General features: G+C 35.3%; 1 protein-coding gene across 1 annotated transcript; it reads right to left on the reverse strand.

Moving 5' to 3' along the window:
- Positions 1-9: 9 nt before the first annotated feature.
- Positions 10-14,239, reverse strand: LOC114256732 (small RNA 2'-O-methyltransferase). Its single transcript, XM_028196406.2, has 10 exons — positions 13,923-14,239; positions 12,285-12,618; positions 11,886-11,975; positions 9,914-10,371; positions 8,499-8,744; positions 2,079-3,025; positions 1,316-1,467; positions 1,121-1,237; positions 743-880; positions 10-585 (listed from the first exon to the last, which is right to left on the reverse strand). The coding sequence occupies exons 2-10, from the start codon at positions 12,549-12,551 to the stop codon at positions 169-171; spliced, it is 2,832 nt and encodes a 943-aa protein (XP_028052207.2). The 5' UTR covers positions 12,552-12,618; positions 13,923-14,239; the 3' UTR covers positions 10-168.
- Positions 14,240-15,203: the final 964 nt, after the last annotated feature.

Consider the following 15,203-nt stretch of genomic DNA (forward strand, 5'->3'; position numbering starts at 1 on the left):
ACCAAAAAGGAAAAAAAATTAACTTTTACTTCATCTTCTTTTTGTTCACATCCAAAACCTTTTTACAAACCCAAAAGTAATCTAGTTTGCCTGTAAGGAACATTAAAAATTAATTAGTTCGAATTAAATTCTATAGTTTCTAGAAATCAGATCATGAACTTGGAACAGTTAGGTGCTATTCCAGTCCCATACAATTTCATAATTGTGGGTTACATCTACATTTCTAGGGCATTCACCTTCCCTCCTAAAGAGAGCAATCTGTGATGCAAATCCCGGTTCCCTGTCGACAGCACCACCGACTCCGCTGAATTCAACGCTGTAGTTGTGCCTCATGGCGAGGTTAGAAGCCCACCGGCTGAACTGCTCTCGGGTCCACTCAAACTTGTGGTCATGGTTTCGGAACTTACATGATTGTGATTGGGTTTTCTCATCTGGATCATCTTCTTGGCTTTGCAGAGCGGATCTCTGGAGTATCACATTGTACTCATAATTTGGCGTGGAGACGATTAGAATCCTTGGACAGAAAGAAGTGAGCACGACATCACCAAATAAATGTGCTTGATCTTCCTCCATGTGCTCAATCACCTATTGTTCATCGTAACCACCGATGCAAAAAACCGATCAAATGAGAGAATATGGATGGAAAATATTAAGTTTAATGCACAAATCAGCAGAAGGTAACCGGTCATGTATTAACTAAGCATGATCTCTAGGCAAATCATGGATTAGGAGAGTCAAGTACCTCCAAGCAAGTGCCAATATCAAACCCATACAACCGAGAATCAAAATCTGTGATGGAACCATAATACAGTACAGCAGATTTGAGACCCGCACTTGGCACAGTAGCATCAGAACTTCTACTTAGTTTTGCATGGATTATCTGCATTGTTAAAAGAGAATGACAGTTGTAACCAGAGGTTAAGCACAAAAAGTGAATCATACTAGGAAAATTAATTCAAAAATCAATATCTGATGAGTGCAAATTAATTCATAAATATGATTCGCAACATGTTCATCTTTCTTCAATTTCATCGATGAAATAACAGATACGACAACTAAATCAGTCAAAATCAATAAGAAAGAAGCTAATTTGAAACTTGGTATCTATAAATGTTTCAACCTTTGCAGCACGGGTAAGAGACTTCCGGGAAATGTCAACACCAACAATTTTCTCAAGAGAAGTTGGGTATTCTAACAAAGAATCCAGTAAACTTCCAGAGCCACATCCAAAATCAACCTGCAACAAAAACAGAAATTAATCTTAAAGCTCAATATCAGGTATGAAAGTAGTCATCACAAAACATACAACACAAACCAAAGAAGTAGCGCAAGATTCTTTAATCTGCTGCACTGCATATTCTACACGCTGCTTTGATAGAGGGGGACTGAATAGAGCCTGCTCCATTCTGTCCTCCAAGGGTTCCGTCACACGCAACAGAGTCGTGGAGCACTCTAAGCTACAGCCTCCTGCCAACCAAAAAAAATGGAAATCATAAAACGAAAAGAAAAAGAAAAAGAAAAGAAAAAAGAAGTGTACATAGTCAAGTGCAATGCATACATAGCCAGTTGGATCTAGGGTCAACATGAAACAAGCTGAACAAAATATAAGAGAAAATTATTCGGAAGTTCCATTGGCTGCTATAATAATCATTTCCGAGTAGAACTTGTTCTTTCTAGAAGTCCATTAAATGCAGCGAGTTGCATATACTTTAAATAACTCCTCTTCACATCTCCAGCTGCCATATTGGCATAACTTTTCCCTTTAAATCATATTATTTGCAACATATTTTGAGCAGAGTGTTGAAAATGAAACTGTGAAACCTGACAGGTACTACCCAAGGAAAGGAAAAGGTTACTATTAGATCATTGGTGCCATATGACTGAAGTAGCAAATGAAAGTTTTTTCAAACTTTCCTACCATTTACAAGGAGCCAAGACATTCCAGCAACCAGATAAAGAAATAAACCTTCACAATTTAACATATAGATGAATGGAGAATTCTTATTACACTAGGTGCAGCTAGATGCATAATGCAATACAACTTCATGAAATTAACATCGTAGGAGGGAGTAACTCACTTGAAGTTAATAATGAAAGAACTCTAGAAGAATCACGAGCTGAAGCTAAAATCAACTCTTGAGGGGGCAAGTCCATATAAAACCTTGCAGACTGACCCACAGACATCTGTGTCGCAACTGCTTCAAAGGAGGAAATCACAGATCCAGTCCCCATCTCAAACTCAAATTCTTCGTTACTTTCAATCAGTTCTTTCATATATTCTCCTTCTGTAACCAGACATATGGTATAAATTATACATACTAAATATCCATTAGATGGAGAGACTCCAGAGTCTGGACCTTCGATGGTTATAGGACACACTGTATCTCCCACCGTACCATTTACCTGATTCATACAATTTAAATCTAGTAATCTGCCATCTTCAGCCCCACTGCTCTGCCAAAACGTATACACAGATATGCATAGAGAAAACTCTTTAAAGAAGAATTGGGGATGAAATTGGATGTCAAGAACATCTCCAGATGAGGTAAGCTCCTCCAAAGGCATATCCAGTTTCTTAAAATATTTATTTAACCATGAGAGAACCTTCAAAGAAGCATTTTGGATGGCATCATTCTGTTTCTTAAAAGACTCTTTTGGTGAACACTCAATAATCAAATCTTGACACTTAGAAAATATTTTGACTTCACATTTAAAAGTCCCTTTGGCTGCCACTGATTTACCGTCGCCAACAGCATTACCACCTCCATTTGTTTCTGCATTGCCTGACTCTGTAACCTTCAACTTCTTTTGCAATCCAGGTGACTCTGGCAAAGATTCCAGGGAATTAACATTGGAGAAGACAGGTTCAGATAAACGGTGCTGACGGCAGAATGTACAGAGGAGATCCCTTGGGAATGAACCCCTCCAATTGGTTCGTGTAGTGAATGCTCCAGGCAACTCTGCTGCAAGTATTGCCTCTCTGGACAATTTGTAAACTCCACTAGGTATCTTACCAATAAGTACCCTGTAAAATAAGTTCTTATGCCGGTTAAATAATGCAAATTTCAAAGTATTTAATGACTAAAGAATCTCACAATGGTGAATGCATCACACAAGAGGGCAAGCTTTAGCACAACAGTAAGGTTGCTCCATTGTGACCAGAAACAACCTCTCCATACGTGTGGGGGCTAGTCTACCTACATCCATCTGTTGAATATAGAAATTAGAGTATATAGAATCTTTTTATTTTTAGTATTATGTATATAATCTGTGATTGTGTCAATCACTGATTTAGTATTGTTTCCTTATTTATATCATTTCTTAAATTGTATTATGAATCTATTATATATACATGACCTTTACCTCATTCATGGAAGAAGCCAAATAATTCTTTTCATTCTTTTTGGTATCAGAGCTATAAGTTAAGCTCTTGGTGTTCTTCACCTTACCGGCGGGAGACAAACTTGCCTTGGTTGCCCGCCGAACCTCAACTTATTTCGCTACCATATTTTTTCTTTTTAGTATCGCTTCATGGTGATCTCTTTTTTTATCCACTGGTTTATTCATATCCCAAATATCTCAATCATATTTTTTTTTATTCGTAATCCTTTTTTTTTTTTTTTTTTTTTGTGCTTCTGCTCCACTCTGTCTTTCCCTCTACTTCAACCTCAAATAGGTTTCTATCTTCAAACCTATTTGAGTTTGAGAGAGAGGGGGGAGGTTTATATACCTATATCATGGTGAGCACGGTTATCCACCATGTGAACCACCCAAGTCGATCCCCTGGTGCACTCAGGCATCTATTGTCATTATCGTTCAGCACCACGTCATAAGTTATGTGGTTTAGCATCCAGTTCTCTACATCGGTCCGACATAACCCCTTTAAACTGTCCCCATATTGATTCTGGTTAGTCACTACAACGATTCGACATGACCTCTTAAACTGCCCCGACATTGATTCCGGTTAGTTCCTACAACGGTCCGGCATAACCCCGTAAACTATCCCGACATTGACTCTGGTCAATTCTCGTAACGGTCCGAGATGACCCCTTTAAACTGTCCCGATATTGATTCTGGTCAATTTCTTCTAGGGCAGTTCAGTCCCTATTTTTTTTCTCTTTCTAGGGTGTGGTGTTGATGTATTCAGCACTTTTTGACTTCTTTTATTTAGTGAACTACCAGATTTGTTCGGTAGCATTTATTTGGACTAGCCGTTGAGTTTTTTCCGACTTCTTCCAATCCTCCGTTGGCAAGTTGCAATTGTTGAATACCTTCACACCAGCTCGAGGGAGAGTCTTAAATATAAAAATTAGAGTATATAGAATCTTTTTAATTTTAGTATTATGTATATAATTTGTGATTATATCAATCACTGATTTAGTATTGTTTCTTTATTTATATCGTTTCCTAAATTGTATCATAAATCTATTATATTTACATGGTTTCCACTTCATTCATGGAAGAAGTCAAATAATTCTTTTCATTCTTTTCTATCTAACCCTCCACAAACCCCAAAATGGCGAGAGCCTCATGCACTAGGCAGCCATTTGTTGAATGCATTACATGAGACATTACAACCATTCACCACCACAAGATACCAAACAAAAAATTTCAAATTGGATGTGGATGGAAAAATGGCATCAACCTTCTTGAAGTATCTATCTGTGGAGCAACACGGCTAGCCCAATGGTGGGGCACTTCAACTCAGCTCATCAAGACAGGGTCTGCTCGTGCGGGCTTCACAAATTTTGCTCCTCTGCTCGAGCGGCCATTCTCGCGCTTGAGCGGGATTCGTCAACTTTCAATATTTCTTTTGCAGGTCTGAAAATATTGAAAGTGTGCATTGGACGCTCGAGCGTCCAGTCCCACTCTCGACCAGGGACCTTTGTTTGCAAAACTTCTAGAAATGTGCATTTTACGCTCGAGCGCCAACTTTCACGCTCGAGCGAAACTTTGTGTCTGGCGCTCGAGCGGGGCTTTCCACGCTCGAGCGGATTGTGCGTATAACAGTCCGAGAAGATGATATTTTGAACCACTTTTTCATCTCTCTTTCTAAAACTATCCAAAAAGCTTGTTCTTGAGCCTCTCTCTCTACAATTTACCTTCTCTCTTAGATTTCATCTAGAATCATTGGAATTTCCACCCTAGTGCCTTTGAGAAAAAAGTAGAACTCGTCAAGATCTACATTTTGATCCGAATAGAAGTGGGTTTCGGTGTTCTTGGAGTTTCTTTCTTGCGTGGCTCATCTTCTTTCTTTGAGGTAGGGATATTCTACACTTTATTATGGTTTTTAACATAGTTATTTGTTGTTATGTATACATGGAAAGATTTGGAGTGTTTGGAGAAAATCTAGGGTTTTGGGTTCTTGCTCTAGAAAGAGGGGCTTCCATGTAATGTTACATAATTGACTATGGGGTTTGGATATGAGGATATCTTGTGTTAAAATAGTTGATTTTGGCCTTTGGGTCAATATTTAAAAAAAAAAAAAAAGAGAGAAATTTGCCCTAATATATATATCGAATAATTATTATGTATAAATAATGGAATAGAGATGAGAAATGTGAAATTGGAAGAATGTATAAATAAATAGTGTAGTTAGATTTGTTTAATCACTCATCCATGGGAATTTGATAAATTATATGTTATAAAGATTGTATATCTGCTTAGAAATATCTGTATTGGGCTATCGGTGGAGGATAGCTATGATTGTTGTAAAAATTGCATGAGGATTAGGAGAATTAAAACTAATCACTTATCTATGTCATTGAATATGACAATGCGTCGATACATTGAAAGTGTGTAATTGAATGTCATTGAATATGACGGTGACTTTAAATACATTTTATATGTATGATATGTTGGGAGGAGAAAGGGGATATACTCCATGTTTTGGGAGGAGATAGGGGATAGACTCCATTAAAAATTAAGTTGGCTGGAGTGTCCAAGGTGAAAATCCCGAAATCTTATGTATACATGGGTGCCGATCCCACGGACGAAATTTCCGTAAAATGACATAGTTGATATGTCTATATATGTTTGAAGTGTTGAATAAAAACCATTGAATTGTAGTTTCAGTTGGGTTATTCAGAGAATTATAAACGTAGCTTAAGAATTGAAATGAAATGAACTCGTTTGAGATGAATAAATGGGAATTGATGCAAATATAAATGTTGATATCATGTGACCATGTGAGGGAGACGTGTTCTGGTCTTACATATTGAATATACGTATTTGACACTTATACCTTAGTTAAAATCTCATATATTGTGTTAGACTATTCCTACTTGGCTTTGGTTCACCCTACTTGAGAAACCATTTTCAAGTACTGAAGACATGCTTCCTCCAAGATCGTAACTTGGAAGGATCTAAGGGGTTGGGGGCTCTATTTTGTCATTTTGTGTTCAAATGTTTATTCAAACCTTGGGCTATATATGTATAGAGCTTATGATTCTCTTTTGTTATAACCAAGCTAATGTCTTGGAAAGATGTAGGCCAGTACAGCACTTTATTTCGTTGTTATTAACTCACATCACATGCTATAGATTCAGAATGAACATTTATGAATATATGAAACATGTGATACCCTTTGTAATATAAACTCTGATGAATGGAAATACCATAACTTTATTATATCCTTTTCACTTATGAGTTGGATTGTTTGTATTATTTTGAAGGTGTCACAACTTGCTCTCCCCCATCCCCCACCTTGTGATCACAAAAAATAAAAAATAAATAAGCACCTATGACATAATCTGATTACCCCTGGTCACAATGGCTCTGTTTGGTAGAGCTGTGGGAAAGTGATTATAACTTATAACCTAACAGCTTATAACTTATAGCTGTGAACATAAGCTGATTTTTGACTTATAAATTAAGCTTCTCCTCCCTCACTCAAAAAATAAGTTGATTTTTTACTTACAAAAAGCTATAAGCTGTATTGTTAAGCTGAACCAAACACATCAAAATAACTTAAATTAAGCTAAAAGATGAAATAAGCTGGAAATAAGCCCTACCAAATAGGGCCAATGCCGCCTTGATTTTTTATTTTATTTTTTTGGAATTGATAGAAACACTTTTTGCCAGTTTTTTCTCAGACTTACAAGGATATTAATGATTTAAGATTAAAACTGCAGTTATATTAAATTTATGAAAAGATTTAAAATAATTAACATGTGACTAACAATTGTTGTTTGCCTTAGCATAAATGTAAACAAAATGCAGCACAGAATAAGAAGGTTCATTTATAACCCGGATTCCTTCTGAACCGTCAGTGGACCTTGTTGTTTTCATCATCTGTCTTTTCTCATTTCATTTTAAATGCCACGCCCACACGCACCCCAAAATAATAATAATAAATAAATAAATAGAAATAGTGACACTTTAATCCAAAATAAATCTTTCTTAACCATGATACTTCATTTTTTTTTCCTTTTTTGATCAGAGAAAAGAAAATTTTATTAAACAGAACTCTGTTACTTCATTTTAAAAGCATATTTCTTCACTCCTAACCTCAAACTAATTTTCATACCCTTGATCAAACAATGACATACTTTGGTATCCTTGCTATGCTTGATCTGTCTCACTTTTCCTCCCTCTCCACGTCGGAGGCTCATTTGCATGACCTTGACCAAAAACCCAATTTTCAGTTTTTAGCTGTCAATCAACTTCACAGAATTTCTAAAACCTATGTTACCTAAAACGTGGATTGTTCCAGTACATGGAAGGGGAAGGAGAATGGGAACGTGATATGTCACATGCTCTAAAATATAGTACGATAGAAGTAGACTTATAGATATTACACTTAAGAATAATGTAAGTAGTTTTCTTTTAACTAATAGGTATCCAATAATATATATATATATATATACATTTTTTCATGTAGCAAATTATTTCTATGAAAATTATGACCCATTTTTTATGTTTTTATCTTGTCAAAACTTAACTACCTTTAGATTTTAGTTCATATATTTGATTTTTTTTCTCCTAAGGTAACATTTAGGGAAATATATTGGAAAAAACTTTTGGGATCGCTTTGGATCACTAAATTTACCGTTTTGGAGAAGTGTACCATGTTTTGGAACGTGCGTACCAATATGTAATTCGTTAGGGTATTAGCGTTTTTCGGTAACATAATCTAGAACACATCAGCTTTGACAAACTAACTAAACAGAAGTAAATTTTAATTTTAAATTGACATTAAGACATTACCATAAGAGAGAGGCAATGCGTTGAAACTTCCATGACAAAAGTACAATGAAGGAGATAATAATTGATAGGGTGTAATGCAAGTTATGCATTTTTTTTTTTTTCCAAAACACTATTAAATGATTCTGAATTCTGTTTTATTCAATACAAAAGAATTAAAAATGTGTGCCAAGCATAACTCTGAAGTACAAAGGTGCTAAAGATTCTAATACAAACTTTTCAGAAATTTGTGGAATGACAGCAGTAGAGGGGTGCATATGGTGGGACGAAGTAAAACAGAGTTAGAAAGAGACCTGCAATATGTGTGCAAGGACACGTCTTCATAGAAAAGATCAGCAGACTTCCAAGTATATCCAATGGATGCTAAAATTGCATGACCACATATAAGATGGCCAGATAAGTAACTTGCCCTGGCATTTAAAGAACCATTTAATGGAACAGATTCTGTTGAGTGGAGAAGTTCTGATGACGAATCCCCCAGACATGACTCGGGAGCACAAAAGTACAATCTCTTCTCTGAAGAAGCTTTGCCAATAGTCCTGTAAAAGACGACGGTTCTCCAAATAAATAGATATTTCAATAAAGGACACTCATTTCAGTAAGAGAAATGAAAGGAGCCATTCTCCCTGGGGATGGCAAGTCAACTCTGAAAATGATCCTAGGTTTTCTCAACGATTTCTTATCATGCTTTTTAGATTTATGAAGATATTTAGGAGTGACTAGACTAGTTATTTAAAATTTGCATGCACCGTTGTTTCTTGTGAATTTAAAGATAAAGGATGCAATCCTGGATGCTGATCATGAAGATATGTGCACGTTTTTCTCAGTAAATGTAATACTTGTGTGTGTGCACACTAACAGACAAATACAACCACTTGGGACATGATGAGATGGGGCTTTGAAATTGAGTCGGGGTCAAGGTGGCTGCTCTACATCATACATGGCAGATTGGGGTCGGGACAGGAGCGGCCTGCCCAGCCCAATCTGTTGCCATTCCTAATCCTCTCTAGTTTTTCAAGACATGTAACTCACACTTAGAGGGTGTTTGGGATGATCTAAATAACTGCATTTTTTGACTTTTTACAAAAAGATGTGCAGAAAAGTAGAGAGATGATGTGATCCAAAAAGATAAAAAAGATAAAAAGTGTGTTATTTTAGGGGATGCCAAATAGTCCTTAGGTTCAAACAATACCTATCACAGTTCCAACCCACAATTCCACCACTAGATGATTTGTCCTTTCCATACTTGCAATGAACAACAAATATAAGTCCTATTGCACAGCCCTATTCACTCCATATTAGAGTTCCTTGTTAAACTTTTAGTGGAAGAGATATGAGTTTATGGATTGATAACTACCATATTTGATCATAGGAGAATCTAAAGCAAGCATAAGAATCATAGAATATGGGTTCCACAAAGAGTCATGAAGATGTAAATTGCATATGGTAAGTGTAAGTGGGAAATGACACGTAACTATGTAAACACAAGTTTGTCTTAATGTATTCTAAAATACTATCACAATTGCTATAGAACAGTCCACGTTAGATCAACTTCATTTTGTCATTTAATGAGTGCTGCAGTTAGAGATTCATCTAAAAAAAGAATTAAGAATGAGACTCAGGAAACATGAAAATTCACATAAAAAGATATTCAAGAATGAGAATCTGCACAATAAAACATAATACTAAAATTTGTGCTTTACATTACCTGGAAACCAAAACCTTAGAAGCATCAGTTAAACCAAGCTCCTGAGCAATAATATCCAAGTAATAACCATTTGAAGCAACATTAAGAGTTAAGGGTTCAACAGTCTTCTCAACTGAGTACGGAATTCGCACCACTTTAATCAAAATAGAGTCCAGTAAGCTTGATTGTTGGTCAACCACAGACTGTACAATCTCAGGAGGGTATGGATTTTCCCTCTTCATCGAAAGCTGTTCTTCAGAAGCAGACACAGAACCCGATAATCTTGAAGCGGCCTTCAGCATAAGTGACATAATCAACAGTGGATTTGACTCAACCTTAGGATTTATGCTTTTACATAAACTACTGAACTTTGTATCATAGACGGCAAGGACAGAAATTGGAACTAAACCATTGAGTCGACCCTCTCTCTGCAAAGCTGCTCTAAAGTGACCACTCAGGGGATGAAGAGATTTAAGGAACTTCACAAATAGCACAAAAATAAAGAAAAGCACTGTCAATCCAATCTTTCAATGTTCAAATAAATTGATGCAGTACAGGTGCTTAACATATACCAAGATTAACTAAAAATGCATTATATGATATGCTCAGTTTCAACAGAATCCGATTCCATAAGAATATAAACAGAAGATTAAGCTACTAGATGACTTACACATAAGCCAAGCTAACAGCTTTTCCTCAAAGTCGTCAAGTAATAAGACCTAATTTTGACAAGCAGGAGTTGCACCAATGGAGAATTATTGGGCTTGGGGATTATAAATTGTTCAAAACTTCTCCCATTCACATAACACGTAAGTTAACTAATAAGTCAGGACAACAAAACAATGAAATGCACTGCTTCATCAGTAAAAAATGGTCCATCGCACATGCAAGAACACAAAAGAAAGGCTGAGTTGCACATTTGATTGATTAACTTTTTCAAAAAGAGATGTCCATCACACGTTACACTCTCTGAGAAACTTGGGGTGATGAAAATTAGTAGTCAGCGAGAAAGAACAAGTATACCTTTCATTGTATTATCCCTATCTTCATTTGACCCATTAATAATGTATTAACTCCTAGCCTAAGTCAATGAAGTCATCCTCAAATTTAGTAGAGCAGTGCAGCCACTTATAAAAGAGGATATCTCTTTGATGAGACAAAATAGCAATCCATGTATCATAAAATCAAACTATAATCAACTGTGTAGCAACCAAGAAATAAGTAGAAGGATTTTTTTGATGCAAAATCATTGCACATCTCAAACAACCAAAAACAAAATTGACAGGTGGATAGGAAATGTGATGCAAGATGGTACTGTAATGACTCCTAGCCTAGTCAATGATGTAATCTTTAAATTTAGCAGAGAAATGTAGCCACTGATACCAGATGAGATCTCAAAAAACAGAATAGATATCTATGTACTATAACATCAAGCTAAGATTCCACAAGAGGGTCTGTAAGAACATTGGGGGTGTTCGGTGAAGATTATTTTAAGCTAAAAGCTGATAATCAGAAAGCATAAGCTAAAAGCACTCCTCCCCCAGCTTCTGGAAAATCAGCTTATTTAAGATATCTCTGCCTAATAAGCTATATGGAGAAGCTACACCAAACAGTCTGTCACAAACTCCCAAATTAAAATAAGCTATAATTTGCTTATTTTATCCCCACATGTCACCATAACATCAAGCTTGTGGATCTCTTTCCACAAGATAAAACAAATACACTAGATTTCATGAATCATTTGAAACAAAAATTAGAATGACAACATAAACATAAGAGCTTCTTTTGGAGGGCAACATGTTTATAAGGTTTATCTACAAAAAAATGTTTATATTATAGCAACAAAGCTGAAGGGCAACATGTTTATAAATTATAAAAATAAAATGAAATAACACAATACAGTGATTTCGAGACATTAACAAAGAAGGATAACTTCTCACTATGTAAAATGGAAGCTAGTTTGTCATTCTTTACTTCAATATAAGCAACCTACCTCATTTGAAAATAAATATGAGAGACGCGAAACCAACTCATCCCAAGGATCCTGTACAGTGGTATCATCAGTTGCAGCATTGATACCTAGCTGCAACAAAAGAAAAAGAAGGAAAAAAAAAAAAAAAAACACAAATGAGAAAATTTTCTTTTGATTAGTCAATTAGTGATTTCCCATGGGCATGAGAGACAAACAACAATAGGCTAACACTGGGCATTCATTTTGAGTACAACTAAGCATATGATTTCAAATTTTAAGTTAAATAAGTGAAACCCAATGGCCCTAGACAGTGCACAGCCAACATGCAGCCAAAGTCAAAAATCAAGCAAACAAAAACAAAATGATTAAAAAGTCACAAGAAGAACAAAAAACAAAAACATGAATAAAACAAAACAAAACCTTCAGTAGCGCCATCTCTGCAGCAGATTGTTCTGCGTCCTTTTTTTTCTTAAAGGTTTCTGATACAACAGAAAACTCTGGAAGTTGCAAGCAGCAGCGATAAAGACAAGGTCCCTTCTGTGGAATGGCTAACCCTGGGCATTCATTTTGAATAGACTCCTGTACTTCCTCAACCGTATAGCATGCTTGGCTGCCAAACCTCTGGTAAATAATGGCCTTAGGTGATATCTTCTTTACTGCGACAGCTGGGGGCCCTCCCATTTCCATCAACCCCCTCCAGGTGAATAGGGATAAATTATTTGACAAGATATATTAGCAGATTCTAATTAGCCTCCTGTACAAAAATATGTCAAAACCAAGTCAATCATAGAATATAATTCATTAAGATTAAGGAAAAGAGAATATCAAACAAAGAACAACCGCAGAATATCATGTTCATTGTGGAGTGAAAACTAATTTCCAAATGTCTGCTTTCTTTCTCTTACTAATTTAAAATGTCAAGCCAAAGACAAATTAAAATGCCAAACAAATTAGAACTTCCTCGCTTATTTTAGCCAATTAATGTGTGTGTGCACGCGCTCGTGTGTTTGTGTTTTTTGGCCTAGCACCTCTAGTTGCTAGAGGTTTTCTTTTTATCGGCTGTCTTCCTCTATGGAAGGGGTGTTGCCTCTGGGCATGTGTTGAACTCCGTTGTATATCTTTATTTTTTGGTGATAAAACCCTCAACAAAAAAATGACAACTTCAAGCCCAACATGAAGACACCTCCATACGCATGTATTTGATTCAAGTTCTTGCTGATTTAGGTCATTACTCACACACCCCAACTGAAATTTTACCCAATGAAAAACAATAGCACTGAAATATTTATAACTTATTATTCTTGATGTCATCATAAAGCGAAAAAGTTAACATAATGCGTGAATGATTTTCACACCTCACATTCTTAATTGATCAATTACCGCTTGAAATGCACATATGTAATCATGATTAAATGGTCTGAGTCAGAATATTGTCCACAACAAATATATTATATTCAGAATGCAAGAATTCATTCAAAATAAGTATCTAGTTTTATTATTTACCACACACAAAACTGTCATATATTCCAAAAATTGTGGGGTCCCAAGTTTCTTGAGGGAAGAAAAAAAAAAAAAAAAAAAACCCCATTTACGATATTAAAAAAAAAAAAATCTACAGAGACTGTGTAGATAATATACATTATTTATGTATATACAATAAGCAGAGAAATATGCAAAGCCCTAAAAAAAACCCAAGATTCCAAGTAAACACCACAAGAAATTCCATAAAGAAATACATACATTATTTTATTTGTGTGTATATATATATATATATATAAGAAGAGAATAAAAATTGAAGCTTCTTGTTGATTACTATGAAATCAAACCAGGAACCGATCAGCTGGCATTGAGAAATAATTTTTAAAAAACACAAGCTGAGAAACCGAAGGAGAGAGGGAGAGAGGGAGAGAGGGAGAGAGAGAATTGATGGAATAATGGTATCGAAAGTATAAATTGATTTTGAAAAAATTAGTAGAAGAAGAGAGGAACAAATTGAGAAAAATAGATACAAAAAAACATGATTGGGAAAAGTGATCAAAACGAAGACTGAGCTCGTACCTCGACATCGGCAATGGCTTCCGCGCATAGAGAGAGAGAGAGAGGAGGGAAGGGGTTTTCTTTTCTTTCGGTATGTATGTGTTCAGGGTGTTTAGAGAGAGAGAGAGAGAGAGAGAGTGTGTGTGTGTGGGAAGGGGTTTTCTTTTCTTTCGGTATGTATGTGTTCAGGGTGTTTAGAGAGAGAGAGAGAGAGAGAGAGAGGGGGAGAAGGGGTTTTCTTTTCCTTCGGTAGCAAGTGTTCAGGGGTTTTAGAGAGAGAGAGAGAGAGAGAGAGAGAGAGTTATGGTTTTAAAGAGAGAGGAGGGAAAGTTGGACTGGAAAGTGGAACAGTGTGGGCAGATAGAATACAAACCGGCGTGTGGGGTGTTTGGTAAGTTGTTATTTTAAGTCTCGTTTGGAAATAAATTAATTTAGTAATTTTTTTGATTATTTAGTTAAAATATGAATTAAAAAAATGAGTATATTTAAGATAATTTTTTAATTTTTTATAAAAAGATGTGTAAAAAATAGAAAAAAAAAAAGAGAATTTTTTACTTTTTTATATGAGTTGTTGGTTTTTTAATTTTTTTAGTGACTTTTTAACTAAAAAAATTATTTGCCAAACAAGGTCTTAGTAGGTTGTTTTAGGATATCTTCAATGGTACCTTAAATTTTTTATTAAATTTGAGCGAAAATTTAAATAATTTTTTTTAATATCAAATAATTTAGAGTTTTTTTATTTCATTAAACTATCGATCGGGAGGGAGGAAAATCAAATGGATGATTGGCCAGTGTAATTTTTCACAAATTTTTATCTTGGGTGGTCATTCGGGGACATCCAAGGACATTCGGTAGTGAAAATCTAAGGGTAATAAATAGTGATTTGATGAAATGCACATTAATTCTCAGTTTGATATAAATAAAAAAAAATGAAATATTGAATTTGATACATATTTGATAAAATAGTTAGAGTAGGAAAAGAAGTTATTTTTTATCAAATTTAAATTTGATGACAGTTTTAAGTAACCATTGGAGATAATCTTATAAATGTGGGTTTAAATTCTCATTTATGTGTAAATCCGTGATTTATCGTTATAGGGCGGTCTTACTATGTAACATTATTTAGGATTCGTTTGGGATGTGGGTTAACTTTTTAATTTTTTAGTTATTTTAGCTTGTGACTAAAAAGTCTCGTTTGAGATAAGCGTTTTAATTTTTTTTGACTTTTGTGATGAAAAAATTGAAATGATTATGATTTGAATGTGTCGTTTTGTCTTATTTTGTCTTTTATGATGGAAAAAA

The sequence above is a fragment of the Camellia sinensis genome, chromosome 9, assembly GCF_055761805.1.
Source record: "Camellia sinensis isolate YWXY chromosome 9, ASM5576180v1, whole genome shotgun sequence".
Taxonomy (NCBI): Eukaryota; Viridiplantae; Streptophyta; class Magnoliopsida; order Ericales; family Theaceae; genus Camellia; species Camellia sinensis.

What these genes read in the sequence shown, in the direction of transcription:
- LOC114256732 (XM_028196406.2), bottom strand. Translation starts at nt 12,551, where the DNA reads ATGGAAATGGGAGGGCCCCCAGCTGTCGCAGTAAAGAAGATATCACCT. An exon ending in TCTTTCATTATTAACTTCAA is followed by an intron (nt 1,468 to 2,078) that starts GTGAGTTACTCC and finishes TTTGGTTGGCAG; the next exon opens with GAGGCTGTAGCTTAGAGTGC. An exon ending in CTCTTACCCGTGCTGCAAAG is followed by an intron (nt 881 to 1,120) that starts GTTGAAACATTT and finishes TTAACAATGCAG; the next exon opens with ATAATCCATGCAAAACTAAG.